Below are 24,529 nucleotides of genomic sequence, written 5' to 3'. Positions count from 1 at the left end.
TACAGGTGCCTGCTGCGGCTAAAAATGACGCTATCAGAGGTGTGAGCGTGATCCAAAACAGTAATGGGCTGGACAGCTGAACAACTAGCCGAAACTCACTATAAAGCTCCATAAAGCTGAGCGGAGCAGCAGCTTCAGGTGATAACTCTGTACTGGGTTCATCATTACGAGTGAGCCCTTTCACAGTGTCATTTAATATATTGTTTTATGTAAATTATAGCCTCTTTAAAACAGCTGTGCCAATGCAACTGCAACTTTTTACAGTAGCAAGCCTACTGTCATACCAAATGGAACTGAATGTTTTTATTTTTACTTACATATGCTTAATTTGAATTGTTTGTTAACGTTTTAGTAGTAGATACGAAGAAAAAAAGCGTCTGTACTGTGTTTCAGTTCTTTGCTTTCAGTTCTTTTGCTGTATTGAAAAACAGGTTACACATGATACCAGAAATTGATAGCACTGAAACTAAGTGTGGGCTTGAAAGTATCTTCTCACTTCACCTATGCCCACGCATGTTTCTCTTCTCTTGGGTTAACGTCAGTCCACACCTCTTGTCTTCCGCTCTCATACAGTCAAAACCACAGGAAGGAGGTGGATAGTTGAGAGCTTACCTAGATGTTATTTAATTTGCACAAGGTTGTGCAGTGGTAGAGCATGATGTAACGGTCATCTACACTTTAGATTTTTAAAGAGACAGCTTTTAAACCAATGTGCAGAGCCTGGAGGTACTAATAAGAAACTACTACACAGCCGGCACATTATTTATCAGAATGAAGACCATTTCTGTCTTCTGCTGTCTTCTCTATGGTAAGTGTGTTAATTAAACACATACAAGCAATGTAAACAACTCAAAGATGCTGTAACTCTTGTCACATGATTACATTTTGGCAGCTGCTGGGATTCAGGGTGCAGACATCAAAGTTGAGGGATTCGAGGGGGGAGAAGTCTCATTCCAGTGTTCACACAAATTGGCGTCGACAGCACAAAAGTACTTCTGCAAGGATCCATGTAAAAACAGAGAAGATAGACGGGTAACTGTAGAAGCTGGTGGACGAGCGTCGTCAGAGAGGATAACTCTGGTGGACTCGGGGGACGGAGTCTTCACTGTGACCTTCAGTCACCTCAAGCTGTCAGACTCGGGGAAATTCTGGTGTGCAGTGGAAAGGATTGGTTTCAATACGTACACTGAAGTACAGGTCACTGTAAAAGAAGGTACGTGCATGATCTTTTCACTCTTACCTTCTTATAAGATGTATCTTTACACTGAGTGCTTTTATTTTTGTTTCAGCATTCATGATTACAAATTGCCCGATCAGCGGTGGAATGTAACATTACTTACATCAGTACATTAAATCAAGAAATACTGTAGTTTTAACTATTTTTTTTTTGTATAACATGCCAGTTCCCCATTTTGGGGGGTTTTCAACACTTTAGAAAAAAAAGCAGTGTTTTGTTAGAGTTCCACCAAAGAACGATTTCCTCTTTAAACTTCTTCGAATACTTTATTGAAATAACTGTTAAAGGCTCAAAGATGTGAGACTGTAATAACATTTGGTAAAAAAAATTATAACAAATTTGTGTTTGTTTTTTTCTTCTTTCCATCCCCATTAATGATCTCATGAACCTCAGATCCAACTGCACTAAACTACCTCACTGTATAAAAAGTAATTTAAACCAGTTCCACCTCGACCTGCTGCGACAGTAAAATACTCTTTACACAATTATGAATAAAAATGTAATAAAACTAATAATGTTATTTATTTTATTACATTTGTAAAGTTTATAATACTTTAACCTTAAAGGACTGGTGTGTAGGATTTAGTGAATTCTAGCAATGAGGTTGCGGATTGCATCAGAGTGAATACCACTCAACCATCTCTCAATCTCAAGGGGTATGTTAGGCGTTATTCTGAATGCTGCCGCTATCCTCGGCAAGACCTGCCCTGCGTAGCTGGTTGAGGCAAGGACGACTGGTTAAGGTTAGAAATTAACCTCAAGTAGTAAGAGTCAGTATAGGAGTCATGTATAGAAAAACAGTGGGATTCATAATAATGCTTGTTAGAGAACTACCGTGACCTTCATGTCAAGTGAAAACATGAAAGCTCTCTTTAAAGCCAGCGTTTGTTTTTGTTTTTTTATCGGCCCATGCAGAGACATGGCAGACCCGGGGAAGATATACATATGAAGGGTTAATTCTAATGTAGCAAAATTATTCAGTTAATTATCACTAATGACTGCTGAAAGCTCCCCCTAAATATTACACACTGGTCCTTTAAGTAGGTTTTTGACTTTTACATTTTTTGAATAGTTGTATTGGTCCTTTTATTTAAGTAAAGGCTCTAAATACTTCTTTCACCACTGTTCCCTTAAAGCTGTTGCCAATGAGACAACCACCACCGCACTTGAACTTTCTTCCACATGGATATATCCAAATATTTCGAACTCAACAGAAATAACATCTAGAATGGATGCCAGTAGGCATGCAAACCTTTTGACAGGTAGGAAGAAAATACCATCAAATTTGAAACCTTTGATTAGACAGATATAAATGATAGATTATAAATGAACAAGTAATATTCTATCCAACCTCACAGCTTCTAACAGCACCAATGGAGGAAAACAGAAGAGCAGCACGGGTGAGCTTCTATCTTATCATTTGAAGTGTCCATGAAAATCAGTCGCTTGTGGATATGTAAAATTGTTGAGCCATATCTCTTGTTTTTGGTCAGGCACCGTGGTGTACGCTACAGTCGGGGCTGTTTCCATGCTCACTGTTGTGATTCTGGCAATAATCGTCGGGAAACGCAGAGTAAACTTAAAACCTCAACCTCAAGTTTGCTCCAAAAGCACAGACCTCGTCAGTGCAGATGAACGAGAGGTATGAGACACAAACTGGAGCTCGACACGACACGTCTCTTCACAACACTCAACTGTCTTCCTAGAGAAACATGACGATTCATTTGGCAGCGAATCAAATGAAGCTGACGACTATTAAGTTTCCTTTCCTGGTTTCAGAGGATGTACAAAGAGGGTTTTTCCAAAAGTTCCCCACAACTAATCAGTGTTGCCATTTGAAATAGTAAATTTAGGAACTATGCTTAGATGCCAGTCTCGTTTCTTTTTGTTAAATATGACACCTTCAGGTTCAAGGATTTTGTACCTTTTTTATATTTGAGTCTGCAGTTCATACTAACAATGCAAATTTTAAATGAGGCTTATAATTTTAAACTACATCAGTAAACTTAATGTAGTATCTATATATTTTAACTGAGTAGATTCAGTTCAGATGGACGTTTAAATTCAGCTCAGTGAAATGAAGAGCATACTTGAACTTTTTTTTTTCCTTTGCCACTTTTCAACAGGCTGACTGCGAGTATGACGACGTTGGCGTGGACAAGAAGTCGATGAAAAAATTACCTGAGCGTATCTCTTGTTCTCACGACCCAAAGCAGAATCCACCGGCGGCTGTGTCCACAGCCGTCGAATCTAGCGTACCCATCCACATTTATGAAAACATCTGTTGCTCCAAAGACAGTAAACATTCAAGACACTCAGCTGCAAATGTCCAAGACGGACATGACATCAGCTCTGGGATCTACATCAAACCTTTGCCGCATATATCTGAAAGAACTGGCAAGAGCTGTATTGGAGAAAACACAAATAAGCCTACAGAAACTAATGTGACAAGCAAACCTACAGAGAGCTGTACAGGCAATGCATCCAACTGTCACATGAGTTCTTGCAGTGATTCCACAGAAGTGAGGCCCAGATCACTTTGGTTTGGTTTGGATATTTCAGGAATAAAGTGAGTTAAGCCACAAAGTATGATTGGTGAGACTTTTATCAACACTGATACAACTGAACTGTACCTTCTACAAAACGTCTTCAGTTAAACCGACGTTTAATCATTTACTTTAACTATATATTTTGTATCCTTCACAAAGATATGCTGAAGGTTGTATACAGGTTCTGTCTTTGCATTGATTTTATCTGTGTGCCAACAGAGAGACAATCTTACTTTTAACTGTTAAAAGCAAACAAAGGAATATGTTTTCTGTTATTTTACGTACTTTGAATATTTATTACTTGATAGTACACGATTGAGTAGAGCGAGAAAGCACGGATGGGTGAGGGCGCTGACAGTTCGATCTCAGATAGATTAATAAAATGAAATCTGATACTACATTCCTAGAATTTATTAATAAAAAGTTGAAACTACTATTGTTAAAAGATTTGAGAGTCTTTAAAGATTGTAACTGGAACATGACAGTGTTGTTGTATGGATTTATGTCTACCTGTATACAAAAAAGAAACGTCTATGACCGTGTCAACAGTAAGTTATCTTAGTGGTACTTGTAGCACTGCTATTCCACAATGTACAGCCTTACAAAGGCCGAGGGCAATAATTACAGAAACAGTGATATTGAGAAGAAAGGTGTTTGAAGTTTGAAGGCTCTTAGCCAAACTAAGCAACATATATGATTGGTAAAACCTTTGTGTCTTTTTAGGATGATTATTAATCATCCCTGATTTCAGATTAAAAAGGAGGGTTTAAATACCAACCAATCTAAAAAGGCAGCAAGAAAACACAGTATGTACAAACAAAATATCTCCTTGTTTCTTCAGCTTTCTTGTTCTTTTGAATTTACAAGCTACATGAATATTAATAACTCTTTACTAAAATACACGGTGATTTAAAGGCTCAACCAGTTACTGCTACTATGCAAATTTAGATATAGTTTTTTCTAAATGATATCAGACTGACTGTTAAGCGACAAGATGAGTGTCTTGCATGCAGGGGGTGCTGTGGCTGAATGTCTAACAAGCTGCACAGCTGCAACGATAACTTTATTGAATCCATCTGTAAGTGCAATACAGGCATCTGAGTCCCCAGCCCACCTGTCAGGGAGAGATAGCAGCCACGATGTAGCATGACTTAACGTGGACACATGCAGCCATTTTCTCAGTAAATCTCCACCGCATCAATTGGTTTAGCTATGAGGTATTCAGCTGTGTGTCTGTCTGGCATAATTTTGATAATCAATGTTATTTGAGCTACTGCAATGCAAGCCCAGCACCGTGTGTGGCGGTGAGTATGAAGTTAACAGCAGCTTTATGAATGTAGCAGTGCTGAGTCTGTACAGTTCATTTGATGGTGAATAAATGCTACAACTCTTCAAGACCCAAGCCAAGTTCCTGTGTCTTGCTTTCCACACCTGATGATTCAAATGAAGGTGGTTAGCCACTTAATGTCCCTCTGTGTGTGTGTGTGTGTGTGTGTGTGTGTGTGTGTGTGTGTGTGTGTGTGTGTGTGTGTGTGTGTGTGTGTGTGTGTGTGTGTGTGTGTGTGTGTGTGTGTGTGTGTGTGTGTGTGTGTGAATCTCACTTACCTCCTAACTGAGGACTAAAAGTTGATCAACACAAGGTCAACTAACGACCATTTTAAGGTTAACACTTGTTCTTTGGTTAATGTTGTGCTAAACGTTGGGGTAAAGTTGTAACCAAGCACAAGGCTGTGGCCACAAACCAATACCAACAACCCCACTCCCTTCTGGGTAAAAAGGGAGACACTATGGGTACATGCCAAGTCTCTTAAATTGCCTCCTCGATTCCCTCACTTGCGTCGTTTCCTTGCGTCTTAGGAAACCAGGCGAGGAGAGAGGAAACGAGGACATGTGTTTTAAGAGACATGAGACGTCCTTTCCTCTGTAGAGTCACGTGAAGCGACGTCTGTTTCTGATGACGACTGACAGCTGATCACAGCTGATCAGCTGTCAGTCTGCTTTAACAGCTGGAGAGACTTTTGATTTTATGTCTGCACACATGATCACTGTCATAATATTAATAGTGAAACACAGTAATCATCACTGTACTAATATTAATAGTGAAACACAGTAATCATCACTGTACTAATATTAATAATGAAACACAGTAATCATCACTGTACTAATATTAATAGTGAAACACAGTAATCATCACTGTACTAATATTAATAATGAAACACAGTAATCATCACTGTACTAATATTAATAATGAAACACAGTAATCATCACTGTACTAATATTAATAATGAAACACAGTAATCATCACTGTACTAATATTAATAGTGAAACACAGTAATCATCACTGTACTAATATTAATAATGAAACAAAGTAATCATCACTGTACTAATATTAATAATGAAACACAGTAATCATCACTGTACTAATATTAATAATGTGTAATCATCACTGTACTAATATTAATAATGAAACACAGTAATCATCACTGTACTAATATTAATAATGAAACACAGTAATCATCACTGTATTTATACTGTGTTCTTAGTATTTATACTGTGTTCTGTGTATTTATACTGTGTTCTGTGTATTTATACTGTGTTCTTAGTATTTATACTGTGTATTTATACTGTGTTCTGTGTATTTATACTGTGTTCTTAATATTTATACTGTGTTCTGTGTGTTCATACTGTGTTCTGTGTATTTATACTGAAACTGTGTATTTATACTGTGTTCTGTGTATTTATACTGTTCTGTGTATTTATACTGTGTTCTGTATTTCTATCTGTATTTATACTGTGTTCTGTAGTATTTATACTGTGTTCTGTGTATTTATACTGTGTTCTGTGTATTTATACTGTGTTCTGTGTATTTATACTGTGTTCTGTGTATTTATACTGTGTTCTGTGTATTTATACTGTGTTCTGAGTATTTACACTGTGTTCTGTGTATTTATACTGTGTTCTGTGTATTTATACTGTGTTCTGTGTATTTATACTGTGTTCTGTGTATTTATACTGTGTTCTGTGTATTTATACTGTGTTCTGTGTCTGTGTATTTATTCTGTGTATTTATACTGTGTTCTGTGTATTTATACTATGTTCTGTGTATTTATACTGTGTTCTTAGTGTTCTGTGTGTTCATACTGTGTTCTGTGTATTTATACTGTGTTCTGTGTATTTATACTGTGTTCTGTGTATTTATACTGTGTTCTGTGTATTTATACTGTGTTCTGTGTCCTGCTCATAAGCGCACCGATTTCTACCGGCGAAATGCGTTTGTCTTATTTATGAATTATTAACGTCTGTATGTTTTGAAATTGGGATTGTGATGTCATCATTAAATAATCCAGAATATGATTATGTTTTCTCCTAAACACTGGAATTAATTTATTAGGCTCAATGTTTCGGGGTAAATTGGAATTACATAACTCATCAACCTGACACTCAGGAATGATCAGCCTCATATGAATGAATGGAAATGAAGATAAATGATGTAAAAGTGTTTCTACTGACAAACAGACTCTCCAACTCTTTAACTCTCTCTAACTTTAATCCATTCAGTGTGTGATCTGTCATCACTCTGGTATTAATCTCCAGTGATGATGATCTATTAAAATAGTTTTTTTTTCTGTCTGTAAATATTATATTTCAGTTATTGTGTTTTTCTACTGTTTTTATTGCTTATTTATAATACCTTTTTTTCATTTTTTTTATCTTGTCTTTCTTTACTATGTCTCTTGTGTGCACTTTAACTCTATGCTGCTGTAATCCTGCAAATTTAATAAAGGATTATCTTATCTTATCTTATCTTATCTTATCTTATCTTATCTTATCTTATCTTATATCAGATCAGTACGATCGGCTGCAGCGTCCAATCAGGTAACAGATGAACAATAAGGGGGCGTGTCGGCCCTTGACACGCCCCCTTTATAATATTAAATATAATTCCAGGTCCTGCAGTGAGGTAGCGTGAATGTTGCCCAACATCAAACACAACGATATGAATTTAAAAGCAAGATCATTTATTTACATTCCGGATCACCAACATACGGTTTAAAAACAGTCAACATCAATATAAAACACTGTTTCACTGTTGCAGCAGCAAACCCAATAAAAGAGATGCACCTCTATTCAGAAACAGACAAAGGCAAAGGGGACAGCACGGGCAAGAGGTCACAATAAATAGTGAAAACATGCAAATAAATAAAGTTAAAATCAAGCAGATGGAGTTAAAACATGCAGATAAAAACATTTAAATGTATAATTAAACAATAAAAAGTTATGAGTTTTGGGTAAGACACTTATCCAGTAGAGCTGAGTCAACATACATGTAGCGTTCACCAGCGACAAAAGCAAGTGTGTGTTTGTGTGACTGTGTGTGGCTGATGATGTCAGGACACAAATACATATATTAATGTGTTTGCAGTTAGTTAAAGCGTGTGAGTATAGATAGGGGGCTTTAACGTTTTATAAGTCAGTGGAAGTATAACGATTTGTCAGTGCCTTAAAATAAACATGAATGTAGTATGTGTAGTATGTTAAAGCTTCTGACTTTGGCGACTCCTAGTGGTCATATTAATAAAGACACTGAAACCTAAAAATTGACACAACCCACCAAATGATAGTTTCCAGCACATTACTCTAAAACTTTTAAACTTATTATTTTAAGTGCACAATGGGGCAATATCAAATGGATGAATAATTAAAGAAAGGATGTTTAAGGCTTACTTGCATGAATAATATAACAAAAGACAGACTTGCTCTTTGAATTTCATTTGATACAACAGTAGGGAGAAGGTAGGACATTTGTCAATGGATACATACATAATATGTTTTATGGCATCAGCCTTGAACTTTTCTTTCATGTTTCATTTTTTAACATACTTTAATTTAATATCACTCTTTATGACCTTTTCAGTGGAAGGTTAAAACAAGAAGTGCGGCCTGTTGTTGATACACAGATCAATGTTATTTATAATAGTACATGTCAACATATAGATGACGGCAAAGAATAACAGGTGGCCCTTTTTAATAAAGCTACTTTATAAATGACTTACACAATGCAACTTTTATTGTTGTTTTTTGGGTCACTTAAGGGAACAATCTGTGTGGCGAAGGTTTTCAGCTGTTTACATACACATCCAGCAAACACAGAGAAAAACTATCTTTAAGTTGTAATTGTGTTTGTGTCCAATATTCCAATATTCACTTTATTTCAGCCCTTTTTTTTTTTTATCTCACGAACTGTGTCTGTTTGCATGTTGAGTGCTCGGCAGTTAGAGAACAGTTGGGTTATTAAAGAGAACTGAAACAGATTCCTGCGGCTTCTCGAAACAAATCTCATGAGAGCAGTGGGAATAATTGGCAACAGTTATGGGTCGTAAAACCAAAACAAACAGCTTAGATGCTCCATTGTTGTTGTTAACTGCAGTCTGGTGATATTTCTCTGTGGGACCGTCACTACGAATAAAACCATTCAAGTCATGAGTAATCATTTGATCCACTATTAATATAAAACTATTGATTGGTGCAGTTTTAATTCTCATCATTAATTTATGAATCTTTTATACAGAAATAACAAAATCTGGGTTAGCACACCGTGATAAATCTATTTAACTGTTGTTGAACCTCATCACACCTACTTAAAGGAAGTGGTACAAGTCCAGGTACAGATACTGGAGCCAAGCACAAATACACTTTGTGATGACTCAACAGGATTACAGAGGACTATGGGATTGCCTTCAGGGATGCAGTGAATTCAACCTGAATTATTTTCCTAATTTAAGAAAAAACTGTGATCTCTGGAAGTGCTGGTATAAAAAAAAAATCTTTGTGACTACACATTAAGGAAACTTCACAAAGTCACCTCAGCCCCCATGATTTCACTTTCATACGTTGAAGGTGATATGTGGACTGGTTTGCTCATGAAAGAGGAAGAGGTTTAAACACATTGACATGAAAGCACCTGATTGAGCACACGGACACAGTCTTTCGTCCAGGTTGCTGCCTCATTGTGCAGTTGGGGAGGAATCAGCTTGTTTGTTAACTGAAGGTAAACTGGGAGAGATGGGAGCAACCTGGATCTCATGGAGAACCACTACAACTGTCATCATTACTATACTACAAATCCAAGGTGGGCGGGATGCTATGCATTAAAGCTGACGTAATATATTTATCTTGAGTTAAACTATTTATTAAAACACATGATTTTGTGATAATGCAACTAACACAGCGTTTTTCTGAATGACAGCTCTGATCAGTGTCAAAACCACAGCTTTTACCCGTGTGGAAGGCCAGGACTTTGAATTCAGATGCGAATATAAAGACGGCCAGCAGAACAATACTAAGTACTTCTGCTATGATGACAATGATGACAAAATGTCCTTCGTCTCCCTGATACGGACACAAAAGCACAACCACTGGGATAAAAGTGGACGTTTCACTCTGTACGACAACACCACCGGCGCCTTCTTTGTCGTCAGGGTGGACAGCCTCACCTCAGAGGACAGCGGGATGTACCGGTGTGGGGTGGATGTTAGCAGTAACCCTGATCATGTCAGTTTCATACAACTGAATGTTTCCCGAGGTAAAGTATGTCAAGTCACAGCACGGGATATTTATGTTGACTGTTTATGGGTGGCACAAAATCTGGTTCCTGGTTGGTGCCCTTACAGCTAAATAATAAGCTTACGAGATAAATGCTGAATAGTTTCTGTCCATCTGGTGATTTTGATCTAAACATGTCAGGCCTCTAATACTATAAATAAGAACTGAGTAGTGTTACAGTGTCAGTTGTGTTTTCGCATACATGTTCCTCTTTTCTGAACTTTCAATTTGTATGAAAATGCTAGTCAATTTTTGAGTGTCTGTAAGTTTTTGTAAATTAATAAACTAATTATTTTTTGTAACTGTGCTTTACAGTTACTGAATCACCCATCATCATTCTGGAGGACCCCACAGTTGACAGTGAGTGATATGTGTGTGTGTGTGTGTGTGTGTGTGTGTGTGTGTGTGTGTGTGTGTGTGTGTGTGTGTGTGTGTGTGTGTGTGTGTGTGTGTGTGTGTGTGTTTTTATAGTATTCATAATTCTATGTGATTGTGAGTGAATCCTCAGCCAGGTAAACTTCACTTACTGTTCTCTCCTGCAGAACTCCACCTGTCGCTGTTCATGACTGCAGCGATGTGTACGGCAGCAATGCTGTTTATATGTCTGTTCACGCTTTGTCTTCTGCTGGCTGTTAAACACCGTAGACCTGTCCCACGGCAGAATAGAGAGGTTAGTACAAACCTTTAGCCACACTAGCAGCAAGGCCACAACAATGTTGGTCAGACCTCCATTGTTGTCAAGAAGGAAATATCTCAGCTTATTGGATGGATAAACATGAATTTTGGCACAGTCATTCACATTTTCCCATCACGATGATCTGCAATACGTTTGGTGATTCTCTGACTTTTCTAGCACCATCATCAGGTCAAAATGTAAATTTGTCCAATACTTTAGTTGATGACTAAAGACCATTTTGAGCTTGTTAGCATGCTGATGTTAGCATTTAGCTCAATGTGCCTTAGTCACAGTGATGCTAGCATGTCTGTAGACTCTTAGTCTTGTTAGCCGACTGGAAGTACCACTTTATCTAGTAAACACGGACACATTTGCACAGAGAATCACATGATATCCTGGGGAGAAGCAGTTCAATGTCAGTAGATTTCTTCTCATCCCACAGCCTTCATCCGACTATGAGACAATGATGCCTGGTGTAAGAATTGAACCTGAACTGCGCTCCAGCTCTTCGGCTCCAGACTGCGCTGATCTTTCTGCTTTATCACTGCCACCACCACCTGACCTCTGCTCTCACTTCACATCTAAGCATCGGGAGTCCACTGTCACTCTCGGCCTCGGTGAATATGTTGATGTGGATGTACCAAAGCACATCAACCAGTACCAACATCTGGATCTCGGCCAGCTAGAGGAGCACGTCTATCACAGCCTCAATGGACTCAGCCATCCCAAAGATGGACGTCTGGGAGTCAAAGAGCAGATCGACTGTTGATAGTGTTGAAGGATAATTCCAGGTTAATTACGAGCGAAGGAAAGTCAGTAACTTAATTGTAAAATTGAAAACTATGTTTTCTTGTTGCTGTTTTCCCAGATCTTGGTGAGATATGTGTTGATACTATTGATGAGAATGAGGATTAAAACGGCAACATCAAGGCTGTAATAAACCAAAATTATCTTTCATTGTGAGTTGAAGGGGTGTTGGGCAATTTGAAAGTTCGCGATGAAGGATCTTTAGTAGGTCAAGTAGTTATAGTGTTAATTATTACTGTGTTTAATTAGTGCTAGAGGAAATAGTTTTTGACGGTGCATACAGGTATAAAAGACTGAAAAGAAATACGATTTTCTCTAAACTCAAGTTGTCAAGAGTTGAAGAATTCCACGAAGAGGAGAATACTGGTAGCTTTAAATGCTGTCTCTCGCTTTGCTTTCTTATATATTACATCAAAATAAACCAAGTGGTATTATCTAAAGGGTGTCCTTGTGTTAATTATTTACTGGCCTCATTGATCTGAAATGTTCATTTTAAGACTAGCAAGAAATAGGAAGGGATGTTGTGGTGCTTCTCATAAGTGCAGTCAGGGAGATGAGGAAGCGGGCTTAACATAGGAAGTGCAACAACAAAGAGGAACCTGTGACAAATGCAGAGTTGTCATTCATTTGGAGACGAATACAAAGAAGTGAAATCAGGTAGAGTTAAGAAAAGGCAAAGGACGTTCGAATTGTGTGTGAAAATGATTTTCCTTATTTTACTTCTGGGAGGTAAGTTTACAAAGGTTAATTTGTTTGTTGCTCTCTCTTTCTCTGTTCCTCTATCTGAATGTTCAGTGTCTTTGTGGTTGTGAGCTTTCTCAGATGGATCTTTTTATTTTATTTTAAATGGCCTTCCTGATTTTGTTGGAGGGCCCAGCTGCTTCCAGTAATTCCTTACTGATGTTTTTGAGTCTTTATCGTAAACGTTGTTGACTTTTGAAACATTTTAATAAAGCTGGAGCAAATGTGTCAGTTTTTGTTGAGAGCTGTATCAAGATTAGGGAGTGTACTTTTAGAGCAGCATTTACCAAACCCATAGGGGCTTCTCAAATGATTGCCAGGGTTAAAAAATACAAATGCTCTAATATCTCCTTTTGTTCTTGTCAATTACTGCATAGTTTAACCTATCAGACCTCTAAGAATATTTAAATTAAACAATCAAACCAGAATAAACAGCCTCTAACTCATTCTGTAGACATGCAACTTGTGTCAGGGGCCAGAAAACAAAAGGGCCAGAAGCTGTAAAAGTTTGAGAACTTTAAAACAGCAGGATAGGACTTTTCTGGTTTGTGATATACAGCTTAACTTTAAAATGAAGATCTGACTTTGTTGCTGTCTGTGTGTTTTGTGCAGGGTTATTGGAGACTGAAGCTATGTCAGTAACAGGAATGGGGGGAACGGATGTCACAATAAAATGTTCTCACACGAACGCATTTTCCAACGTCAAATATTTCTGCAAGGGAGCGTGTGATGAAAAAGACGTCCTAATCACAAGCAGGACAAGTAAGGATACAAAGACAGATAAATACCACATTGCAGATAAAGGAAACACATTCAACGTGACCATCTTACATCTGACAATGCAAGACTCAGGAACTTACTGGTGTGGAATAGAGAGACTTGGTGTGGACACATATAATGAAGTAGTCCTCACGGTCATAAAGGGTGAGTTGATTCAGCACTGTATATGAATAGCTTTCATGACGTTGTTATTCTTTATCACTTCAAAGATGAAAACCTTTGTTCCATTTCCTTTTGACTAGAAAATGATCAATATTTCACAACAGTCTGTCTCAAACTGATCTTCCTATTTTTTCGCAACAGACAGTTATAAAAGGAAAGAAATGAGACGCCATCACAGCACATACAATTTGACTGAGAGACAAGGAACAAAATTAATATATTTCTTTCTTATTTCTTTCAGAAAGCACACAGGATCCTAACAACTTGCTGCAATTAAATACTACTAGTAAGCAACTATCTGGATGTTTGTGCGTGTGAGATAAGATAAGATAAGATAATCCTTTATTAGTCCCGCAGCGGGGAAATTTGCAGGCTTACAGCAGCATAGAGTTAAAGTGCACACAAGAGACATAGTAAAGAAAGACAAGATAAAAATAAAAAATGAAAATAAAAAAATAAAAATAAAATAAAAAAACAAGTATTATAAATAAGCAATAAAAACAGTAGAAAAACACAATAACTGAAATATAATATTTACAGACAGAAAAAAAAACTATATTAACTATTATTGCACAGTGTTTTTATTGTCATGTGTCATGTGGTCTGCCGGGAGCAGAGCTGGTTGTGCAACCTGACAGCAGCAGGAAGGAAGGACCTGCGGTACCTCTCCTTCACACACCGGGGGTGAAGCAGCCGGTGGTGAAGGAGCTGCACAGAGCTGCCAGGGCGTCCTGCATGGGGTGGGAGGTGTTGTTCATCAGGGATGACAGCTTGGCCATCACCCTCCTGTCTCCCACCACCTCCACCGTATCCAATGGACACCCCAGCACACTGCTGGCCTTCCTGACAAGCTTGTTCAGTCTCTTCTTGTCTGCTGCTGAGATGCTGCTGCTCCAGCAGACCACTCCATAAAAGATGGCTGATGCCACCACGGAGTTGAAAAAAGTCCTCAGGAGTGCTCCCTGCACTCCAAAGGACCTCAGTCTCCTCAGCAGATAGAGTCTGCTCTGACCCTTTTTATACAGTGCATTTGAATGATTAGTCCAGTCCAGTTTATTGTTCAAGTGAACACCCAGGTACTTATAAGATTGCAAGAGAGAGACAAAGATGTGAGTGATATGTCATCACTGATATGTCATATGTTGTCTGTTTTTCAGATAAGCTGGTGTACATTGGAGCAGGTCTCGGGGTGGTTGTGCTGGCACTGGCGATGGTCCTTTTAGTATTTTTCAGACATCGAAAAAGAGACATCCAAGCATCTTCTGGTATAAAACAGACTCATATGAGAATATTTTCAGAACATGATGGCCATTTGAAACACCCATTGTAGAAAACAGATTAACCTGAACAACTATCCCAAACAACCAAGCAATACCAAGGCCCGAACACTATAACAAGCACCGAGCTACCACCTCACATTATCTAGAAACTTTCTTGAATAACCGTTCAGTGATCCATAGCAACTGCCACAAACAACCATTTATACCAGACTCAAATACGGCGCCCAATCACTTGAATTAAAGTTGCAGAGTGCATAAGGCTAAAGACTTTTCTGGCTTCAGGGTTTGCCACAACGTTGTGTGGTCCAGTGTTGATTTTGTTGAAGAGAACTATGAGTAGATATGTTCGTCAACAACAACAACTTTAAAAAAAAGCTGAAGTAAAATGTAGTTTAAAAAAAACATTGCCAAAACCTATATTTACTTTTGCTGACAAAAAAGAGGAGCAAAATATAAGACTTTTTTTTTCGGCTACCGCTGTAGTCCTCAGCTCACAATGAGAACAGTCAGGAGGACTCAGAGTTACTTACTTAAGTTAAAGTTGACAATGACAACAACAGGGCTGGGGATAAAGTAACAGGGTGATGTTTTGTTTAGACTACATTGACTTAAAAAAGGTTTGCTATAATCTGATGACTTAAACAAAAAGTAAAACGTTGACAGTTTTCATTGACTAAAACTTCTTAAATAATTCCAATGTTCTTTGACAAGGATAACATTCAAAAGCCCTGACTCTTAGTCAACTTAATCTAAAATAACTGGATGAGGTTGACTAAATACGATCAAAACTATGAAATAAATTCATGGTATCTAATGTGTAGGCGACTAGCTAGCAACAAGAGGGACACAATTCTTCGATTTGTAATTTTCAAAAGGCATATTATTGCAATTTCCACTATATTTAGTCATATGTCTATCATGGTAAAGGTCTCTCCTCTACTGCTCTCCCTGGGTTTCTTCAAGAAAAGGACAGCAATTTCTTATACATTTTTATAATTTTTTTTGCTGCTTTTAATGCAGCATTTTTTCAGGGAGTGAAAGTAATCTAACACTTTGTAAATCATCACTCTCCATGCAGGAAAGAACCATGACACGGTCTATTCAACAGTTTCCCGTGGGAAACAAGATGGACACCACACCACTACTTCCTCTTCAACAGCCAATGAGGATCAAGAAACAGACGGCAGGACTACCAGCATCTTAAGCTCGTCGACTGTTCAACACCAAGGAGATCGCTCAAACAATATTTACTCCAACGTATCTGTTTCATCCGCCTCTCAGATCCAACCAGACGGCCTCCTCTATACCACAGTTAGCTTCAACAAACACACAGAAGCCAGCACCGACACACCTGGCACTGCAGAGCTTACATACTCCACCATTAACCACGAAGCAACAGATAAATCAGCAGTTTAGAAATGTCTAAACTCAGTGCTTATAATCTCAAGTGCAGTATTTTTTCTCTATTATAAAAGTCTGTGTGATGCTTAAATGAAAATACCCACTATTCACACATATCTGTAAAAGTAAATTCACAGGTTGTTGTAAATCAATTATTCGAATAATTCTGAATTCATTTATTGTTTAACATTCATGCATGACAGATCCTACCATAGCAAATATATAGATAACTAAACATTTCTAATCATGTTCAGTAGATTAACCTAATAAAATGAACATTATCAAATCAATATAAATCATTTCATCTCTGTATTATTTTTTCATTGAGATGTTCACCCCTACCACCAATACACACAAACTCACACAGCTTTAAAGAAACAGAAACTGAGAAGGTGGTATGAGAAAAGGAATAGGCTATAGTGGACAAGTGTCACACCTATAGCTTTAACTTAACGTCCCCATGCTTTGTCAATAACCTCAAGATTTCCTGTTTCATTGTGGGGCTCCAGTAGTGTTTCCAGAAATGAATGAAAGCCTTTGATTGAATTTAGATTCAGTGTATTTTAAATGGCAATAGAGTGCTGCAGGAATGAGTCCTAAAACCAGTGAATGAGTTTGCATTTTTGCACTTCTGGTTTCCATTCAAGTGGTGTTCATTTTTGAATATTATCTTGCAGAACAAAACGTGTAAGTAGTGTTTATCACACAGCTTGTTTTCTGCAATTATCAAAACATCCTAAGAAAAAAAAAAATCACATTGGCTTTTTGTTGAGGGAACCAGAGTGATGATAACTTCAAGGTTGGCCATCAAAAATGTGTTATATAGCCTTTACAAAAAGTAATCTACTGTGCTTACTTTTTCATTTGAAGCAGTCAAAAACCAACAATCAACAAAGGAGGGAGGACTAGTTAACATCTCCTGCCAATATGACCCTGGGAATAAAAAATGTCCTAAGTTTCTCTATTATGGTCAAAAAATGATTCTCATTAAAACCAAGTTTAAATGTTTAAGGAGAGGACGCACAGATGGATAAAGAAAAATAAACATCCTGACCCTGAATGATGCCAAAACATACTGGTGTGAAATAGATACATACACGTTTGATTCTGAAACATAAATCAAGCTAAAAGTTTACAAAGGTAAGTCAAAGTTATCTATTTTTCTTTCATATTACTGCACTTTCTTTGACAGCTCCTGCACCTCTCAAACTGTATGCTGTGTGTTTTCTGGTGGCTCCTTTTACTTGGTGACAGAGGGCCATAGTACTTCAATAGTACAAGACTGTGGTTCACAACACATGCTGATGTGCATACAGGTAACACGTCACACACAACAAATTATACAGGAAATCTGAGGTGCATGGTAATAAAAAAATGCCAAGGATGTGTTCTTATTGTTGGGGATATCCTTATATAGTCTTTTTTGTTGCCAATCACACAAGTTTTAATAAAAGTTTTATACAAGGTCTATATCATCAGGAAATTGGTTCCATCCGTGTGCAGCATGCTGTTATATCACCTCTTTCTTTTTCATGGGTTTGTATTTGACAGGTTTTAAAAAGGGAAATTTTAAGATAGTTTGTTATTCAAATACTAAATGTATTTTACAAGTTTATTTTTGTACGAAGTAAAAGTAAGAATTAGCAGTTGTGATCAATTTAAGAGGGCTTGGTTTTTTGTCCTGGAAATAAACATTTCTGTCAAGTAAAACTCAACAGGTAAACAGATAAGAGATAACTGTAGGCTCAACTCTTTATATATTGAATTACATTTTTTGTCTTTTTACAGTATAAAGTACTCTAATGTGGTATTTCCCTTCGCTCTAGTGTTATGACCACAGGCAGGAAAGGAGCTGTACTTTTGTTGTGGTTGCTGCTGCGCTGCTGCTGAGTCTGTACACTACACTGAGGAAACACACAGGATACAGCAATAGCTAAGTGACCTTAATTTAACTTGCAAGTCTCTGCAACATTATTATTTACACAATGATTCTGTGACCACAAACCAGGTTGTCTGGGTCCAGACCTTGAACACGGAGGCAGCGGCCCCGGCCCTGGAGAAAGATTAGATCAGCTGTTTGACCCGCTTTTATATCCTGATTTGTTTGTGTTTGTTCGCTTGTCAATCATCCATCCATGCAGTTTGATGGAGGGTTTGATAAATATGGTTACAATGTGTTATTTTGCTCGTTCACTAGAGTTTTAAATTGAATTTCTTCCACCATGTTATATACACTGTGCTACATTCTTTCTCCAATAAGCCATATAACTTTTACACCATATTTAAAAAAAGTCAGGTTTCATTCATCTCCCCGCTTTATTCCACTCATAATAGTAATAATAATAATACTTAATTTAAGTAAATGTGTTTATGATTGCTTAAATTTTTTTATGATGAATGTTCAACTGAAAAGTGTCAAAGAAGACTGTGTAACTTCTGCTGAACAGTGACAACTGTGGCTACAAGTGGCACTTACAGGATAGTGATAAATGGTAAATGGCAGTGAAGAGTCATCATTAATTCCACAAAGAGACTCAGTAGTGTCAATTCCACAGCGATATCCGTCTAGAGTTGGTAACATTAGCCACCAAAGGCTAATGGTCATACATGACAAAGTAGCAGTCTGTAGCAGAAGAACTTCTGAGTGCATTGACTTGAACAAAGCTATGTTTTCTTGCTTATTCCACTTTCCATTTGTATGAGGAACAATGTGTCAAATTGGCTTTCAAAGTCTCGCTTATAACTCTAGAAAAGTATCCTCCCATTAATGGTTGTTTTGACCATCTAAAAATAATAAAAAATGCAAATACGTTGGAAAGTGATACAATACTTATAATGGTTTAGAGGTTGACTGACTTGGAGGCCTCCCCAGGGGAGAACTGTGAAACAAAGATACTGTGAAAGTAAAAATTAACGCTCATGAATCCACTTAGAAATCACAAAATGGATGCCCCTTATTGGTCCAGAACTTGCCAGAAAATCATCATATTTTAAGTTATCTTTAGTATCAAAGTAATCCAGAGATAGTTGTCTTTGTATTGAAGGGTATACTGCAAACTGGAGCTGTTCATAACCGATTCAGCATACTTTTAATGTTGCCACTTTGCCAAAATGTACACAAATATTAACAGAAAAAATGGGGCACAAGTAGTAGGGATTTTTTATTGTAAATTGAATCTACAATTTATTTAACAACACATTTTATTATTTCATTGAATTTACTTAATTTATAAAGCATCAGATGAATGTTGTCATGAGGCACCTTTTTATGTCACAATAGCATAGATTTCCATGGTGGTGGACATCAAAACATACTGTGTTTTCCAAAACAAAGAACTCTGAAAATGAACTTTAAATAGAATGAAAGTAGTATATGCCAATGGTAGACCATCTAATTGGCTAAGATTCCATTACAATGGACCCTGGGTCTGAATAGTTTAAATCAATTACTTGTTACAGTAGTTTTTGATCCAAAGATGCGAGGGACTTTGTGGACATTGTTCTGTGAAGTACAACCATATTTGGTTTCACGTTTAAACAGATCATGAGATGTAGCAGGTGAAGAATTACTCTGAATATTAGTCAGCACTCTCGCTCTCCATCTGTCTAGTTCTCTACTCCCTTTCTCTCTTTCTGCATAAAAAAAATGCATCCTCATTTTAAAATGCAAATATTTCTAAATACGTTCCAGAAAGCAGAAGCTGTGACACCCTAAATAAACTGCACAGAGAGACAGAAGATGTGACAGAAATACACTGATGCCGTAACAAACGAAGGCAGAGAAAAATTGCTTAATATTTGATAAAGTGGTATTTAATCCATAGTAAGGTGGAAAAAACTGGACTGAGACAATGAGAATATCACTGAAAATCATAATTCACTTGATGACAGGTAATTATATTATACTGCATGTGTTTTTATTTCATGAGCTAAAAACAGTTTTTTGGTAAAAACCTGATGACGTGTTATGAAGAAATAACTTCTTGTTTTCTTTCAATGTTATTAGTTAGTTTGAGATTATCATCTGTCACAGGAAACAGAGGAGAACGTGTCGACATAAACTGTAAGTACAATGAAGAAGTAAAACATCAATAAAAATAGTTATGTAGAGACGTGCTAGCTTGTTGGATGTCAAAATAAAATAACAGCAAAAAAAAACCAAAAACATATACCTGGCAACTGAAAGACTGCTGAGTTACTTTACTTGAAGATCTTTTTTTTTATTAATTTCATGCTACTTTATTCTTATTCTTGACTACAATGCAAAGGGAAATGTACTCCACAGCATGTATCTGACAGTATACTCACTACTTACAGTTAGTCCCTCAATCAGAAGACTTCGGAAGACTAGAAAGGCGCTATACTAGTACAAGTCAATTACCATTTACCATTTATAGATTAAACTATCCAGCTGCATTGTTAAAGTTAGCTTTATCATAATTATATAATAATTATTTAATACACAAATAATAATTATGTATTTATTTTTATTTTCACCCTGAGTGACGGGGTGCTATACCGTTTACACAATGTTTTGGTTGTATCAAATAAGAAATTACTGTGTTTGTGGTATGAAAAATAATCCACTAATTGAACATAAAAATCATATATGTTTTCAGACGGGGATGACATCACACCAGTGGCATTAAACCACCGTATGGGAGAAACTGCCCAAATTGAGTGCACCTATCCAGACAGCCATGAGAACTATGAGAAGTTCCTGTGCAAGGGGGAGAATCCTTCTAACTGTGATCAGCTGATAAGTACAACAGCGGAGGAGAGAAATGTGCTTAAAGGCAGGTTTGATATAAGGGATAATAAAAGAAAGAAGTACTTCTATGTGTACATTAACAATCTGAGCACAGGCGACTCTGGGCCCTACTGGTGTGGCTCCACCAGGACCGGGGAGCATGTTGGGTACACCAAATTCCTCCTTTATGTTGGTGAGTACACTGAGCACTTTTGTCTTTAACTTTAACACACAAGTATAGCTTATTCACTTTGTACCTATGAACCAAATGCAGTACAATTAATTTATCAATACTCACCTGGTCTGCTGTTGATAAAAAGATGTGTAGGAACTTTGCAGGTTATTAATATTCACCTATTTTATAGGGCCGTTCATATTCTTTTTGTCTCACACAACTGCATAATAACTGCAACATTTACACAAGAACTAGAATTAAGTTAATACTTGTACTCTACTTGAGTATATAAATGTTCTGCTAGTTAGTATACTAGTGTACTTCAACTTCACAACATATTTTCACAACTACAGTCACTACATAACTATCAAATTAGGATTGAACATACAAAACACTTGATCAGTTGAAATACTTTTACACATTTTCATAGATGATAAATACTTGTAGAGAGGTTAAAATTAGCTTCCTTTGGACCAGCTGCAACATGAAAGTTGAGCAGCTTCTTCACAGTAGAAGAACAGCTGGTATATCTGTTAACAGCGTAGACAAACAACTCAAGCTGGTATGTGTGTGTGCAATTTGAATCCAGGGAAGGAATGTTGGACTCGCCACTAATGATGAAAAGTACTATATAGAAAGACAGAATGTAAATAATCAAATAGCTTCTGCAGAAAAAAATGCAGACCATAAATATTATCAACAATTAAAGTTGTTTTGATGAAAATCTTAAAAGGTCATAACTTAAAAAATCTTGCTTGCATATGACCACATCTGTAATTAAATTAAAATAATATAATTCATTTATATACTAATATATCACTGACAGGGGACATTCTGCTTCACAGTAACTAAGTTATTTTACTTCACATACTTTAAATTAATTCCGCTTTCCATACTTTGAATGGATTTAAATGCAGGACTTTGTTCCCTTCTGAGTATTTATGAATGAACCTAATGAAGGAGAAACAAACAGATGGTGAAAACAGAGATGGGAGATTGATGGATTGAGACAAGCTTCCTGCATTAAAAACGATGTGTTTTGTGCGTACGTGCGTACGTACGTGCGTGCGTGTGTGTCTGAAGCCTTTTGTCACATCTCGAACTTTCTGGCTTTTTACCCTCACCAGAAGACCAGAAGACCAGAAGATTAGACCTTCCAGCTCTGCAGACAACTGAATCACCTACAACCCGTAAAGTTCTCCACACAGGTGACCTCGTGACCTCCGGTGGCCATTTGCTTCTGCTAACAAACAGCTGCTGTTCACACCTCCCTAAATACGCATAACACTTCTACTGCACAAACCAACACAGACACTACCTCTCCCTTTACGCAATGAAACTCTGCCGGCAGCATGTATTCTTTAACAGCTTCAACTGTTGTCTCTTGGTTGCAGATCTGATTGCCGTTGTGGTAGTGAGTCTGCCGTTGTTACTGATACTTGTGCTTGTGTTTATATTGTGCAAACACAGACTCCCCAGGATTCAAGGTGAGGGTTGGAAATTTGGCAAAAAAAACATGCAAATCCCTTCATACACACATAAACACACACACACACACACACACACACACACACACACACACACACACACACACACACACACACACACACACACTTTTTTTCTTGAATTATCCTTTAATTGGCAAAAGGATTATCGGTAGTGTATCAAAGTTATGGTATTATATTTTCTTACAAACCAGATTGTGTGATTTTAATGCTGAATAACTGAATTAAAGAGGCAAACCTAAATGGAAAGCTTAGCTTTCACATGATTCTAACTGTGATGATTAACATTGAAAGATAAAAATATCTTGTTGTTTCCATCTACTCAAATGTTCTTGTTCCTAGTGTGTTGTTCCGCGGGGGATCATCAGGGCAGAGGACAAACGATGAACATAACACAGAGGTGTGTGTGTGTGTGTGTGTGTGTGTGTGTGTGTGTGTGTGTGTGTGTGTGTGTGTGTGTGTGTGTGTGTGTGTGTTTATGAGTTTGAAAATGCGCACAACAATTACATCTATCTCACTGCCCCCCTTCTTCCTCTGCAGGAAAATCATGGAGACCACCACTATGACGAGATACAGATGCTGAACCAGCAGGCGAGCTTAGGAAACCCACCTCTGTCCGTTTATGCAACCGTCAACCCTCCCGCGGACCAGCTCCACTATGCCAGCATCAATTTCCAGAAGTACTCTGTCAATGTCTTGACAGACAGGAATGCACCTCCTGACACAGATTAAAAATGCTGGTCGGCCTGTGAATACTCCTCTATCAGTAGGTCTCAGGGTGACACCCATCCTGCAGCAGCAGAGCAGACTCTCTGTTCTACAGTCACAAAGTCTGGGGATCAAAAGATGGACCGACTTTCACCTGTTGATGTCAACTGAGAAGTTACAGGCCTGTTGTGAGGGATTTGCATTTGTCCTATGTGGCCTACATACACCCAGAATAAAGAAATGTCATTTTGGAAACATTTTTGAGTGATGGACTTATAATTTGGTACAATGTAGAGTTTACTAGTAAGCTAATTATTATCTGTTCATGGCTATGTAGTGATGTGACATATAAATGTGAATAATAATGTCAATGTGCTCTGAATATGATGATTTATATCACGTTTGCGTCAGTCATTGTGAGTAAATCTCACACGTCACTGATTAAAATTGTTTTAAATTAAATTCTGCTATTTTAAAACCAATTCTTGTGGTTGGTTTTAAAATAGCATTTTTTTTTTTTTTTATTTTTTTTTATTTATGTTTGTTCCTTTGAACAAACATAAATGAAGTGTCCTTATCTTAAAAAGTGTCGACCCTGATTAATCGATTGATGAACAGCCAGTGTACAGCATATTTGTATTAAATACAACACATCTAGTGTAGGAGAACACGTGTCGTTTTTACCTTGTGTTGCTTTACAGCGCCCTCTTCTGGTTGAGCAAGGGACCAGCCAGTGATTAGATTGTGTGACGACTGCCATGCCTCAGCTCTCACAAATATGTTCAACATACACTATAACCTCCACCTGTTACAGAGAAAAACAGTGAGTATTTTTATATTCACACACAATTGGTGTTTTTGAGGCTAGACTATGGAATGTTATACTGAATTGACATTAGCATTATCAGATATTATATTTGTTGGTCTAACTGAGATTGCTGACAGTTCAGACAAACTTCTATATTATTGATCAAAACCAGGACTGTTGATTATCAGTTACAGTGAAATTGCATTTGACAGACATCTTTGTGAGACTTTCTATAACGGGCATCTCTTAAATGCATTATAAACATACTTATAATGTGCTTACATAAAATCAAAGCACTGTTTATTTAAAAGCCTTCATACTAGTTCATATTGCTTGTTTTAACAATA

At 37.3% G+C, this 24,529-nt stretch overlaps 4 protein-coding genes across 8 annotated transcripts; all 4 read left to right on the top strand.

Annotated features, from left to right (window-relative positions):
* Window positions 1-652: 652 nt before the first annotated feature.
* LOC129096212 (CMRF35-like molecule 1) lies at window positions 653-5,182 on the top strand. Its single transcript, XM_054604922.1, has 6 exons — window positions 653-808; window positions 893-1,213; window positions 2,374-2,499; window positions 2,596-2,637; window positions 2,731-2,879; window positions 3,364-5,182. The coding sequence occupies exons 1-6, from the start codon at window positions 772-774 to the stop codon at window positions 3,808-3,810; spliced, it is 1,122 nt and encodes a 373-aa protein (XP_054460897.1). The 5' UTR covers window positions 653-771; the 3' UTR covers window positions 3,811-5,182.
* A 4,602-nt stretch (window positions 5,183-9,784) lies between these two features.
* LOC129096390 (uncharacterized) lies at window positions 9,785-12,284 on the top strand. Of its 2 annotated transcripts, none has more exons than XM_054605164.1 (5): window positions 9,785-9,916; window positions 10,034-10,369; window positions 10,705-10,749; window positions 10,932-11,059; window positions 11,508-12,284. In XM_054605164.1, exons 1-5 carry the CDS (start codon window positions 9,850-9,852, stop codon window positions 11,832-11,834), a joined length of 903 nt encoding a protein of 300 aa, XP_054461139.1. In that variant the 5' UTR covers window positions 9,785-9,849; the 3' UTR covers window positions 11,835-12,284. The 2 variants fall into 2 exon arrangements, with proteins under 2 accessions (XP_054461139.1, XP_054461140.1); XM_054605165.1 differs by having other exon boundaries at window positions 9,871-9,946.
* Window positions 12,285-12,512: 228 nt separating this feature from the next.
* On the top strand, window positions 12,513-16,505 carry LOC129096119 (uncharacterized). Of its 2 annotated transcripts, XM_054604795.1 has the most exons (5): window positions 12,513-12,601; window positions 13,226-13,537; window positions 13,797-13,841; window positions 14,713-14,820; window positions 15,914-16,505. In XM_054604795.1, exons 1-5 carry the CDS (start codon window positions 12,574-12,576, stop codon window positions 16,249-16,251), a joined length of 831 nt encoding a protein of 276 aa, XP_054460770.1. In that variant the 5' UTR covers window positions 12,513-12,573; the 3' UTR covers window positions 16,252-16,505. The 2 variants fall into 2 exon arrangements, with proteins under 2 accessions (XP_054460770.1, XP_054460772.1); XM_054604797.1 differs by lacking the exon at window positions 13,797-13,841.
* Window positions 16,506-19,861: 3,356 nt separating this feature from the next.
* LOC129096143 (CMRF35-like molecule 5) lies at window positions 19,862-23,830 on the top strand. Of its 3 annotated transcripts, none has more exons than XM_054604826.1 (7): window positions 19,862-20,127; window positions 20,243-20,299; window positions 20,856-21,179; window positions 22,289-22,369; window positions 22,632-22,648; window positions 23,009-23,066; window positions 23,207-23,830. In XM_054604826.1, the coding sequence occupies exons 1-6, from the start codon at window positions 20,088-20,090 to the stop codon at window positions 23,051-23,053; spliced, it is 564 nt and encodes a 187-aa protein (XP_054460801.1). In that variant the 5' UTR covers window positions 19,862-20,087; the 3' UTR covers window positions 23,054-23,066; window positions 23,207-23,830. The 3 variants fall into 3 exon arrangements, with proteins under 3 accessions (XP_054460801.1, XP_054460800.1, XP_054460799.1); XM_054604825.1 differs by having other exon boundaries at window positions 19,868-20,127; window positions 20,270-20,299; window positions 22,556-22,648; XM_054604824.1 differs by having other exon boundaries at window positions 19,869-20,127; window positions 22,556-22,648.
* Window positions 23,831-24,529: the final 699 nt, after the last annotated feature.

This window comes from Anoplopoma fimbria, chromosome 9 (genome assembly GCF_027596085.1).
Source record: "Anoplopoma fimbria isolate UVic2021 breed Golden Eagle Sablefish chromosome 9, Afim_UVic_2022, whole genome shotgun sequence".
In the NCBI taxonomy this organism is placed as follows: Eukaryota; Metazoa; Chordata; class Actinopteri; order Perciformes; family Anoplopomatidae; genus Anoplopoma; species Anoplopoma fimbria.
Note: the sequence above shows the minus strand (reverse complement) of the source record. Positions and strands in the feature narration are given on the sequence as shown.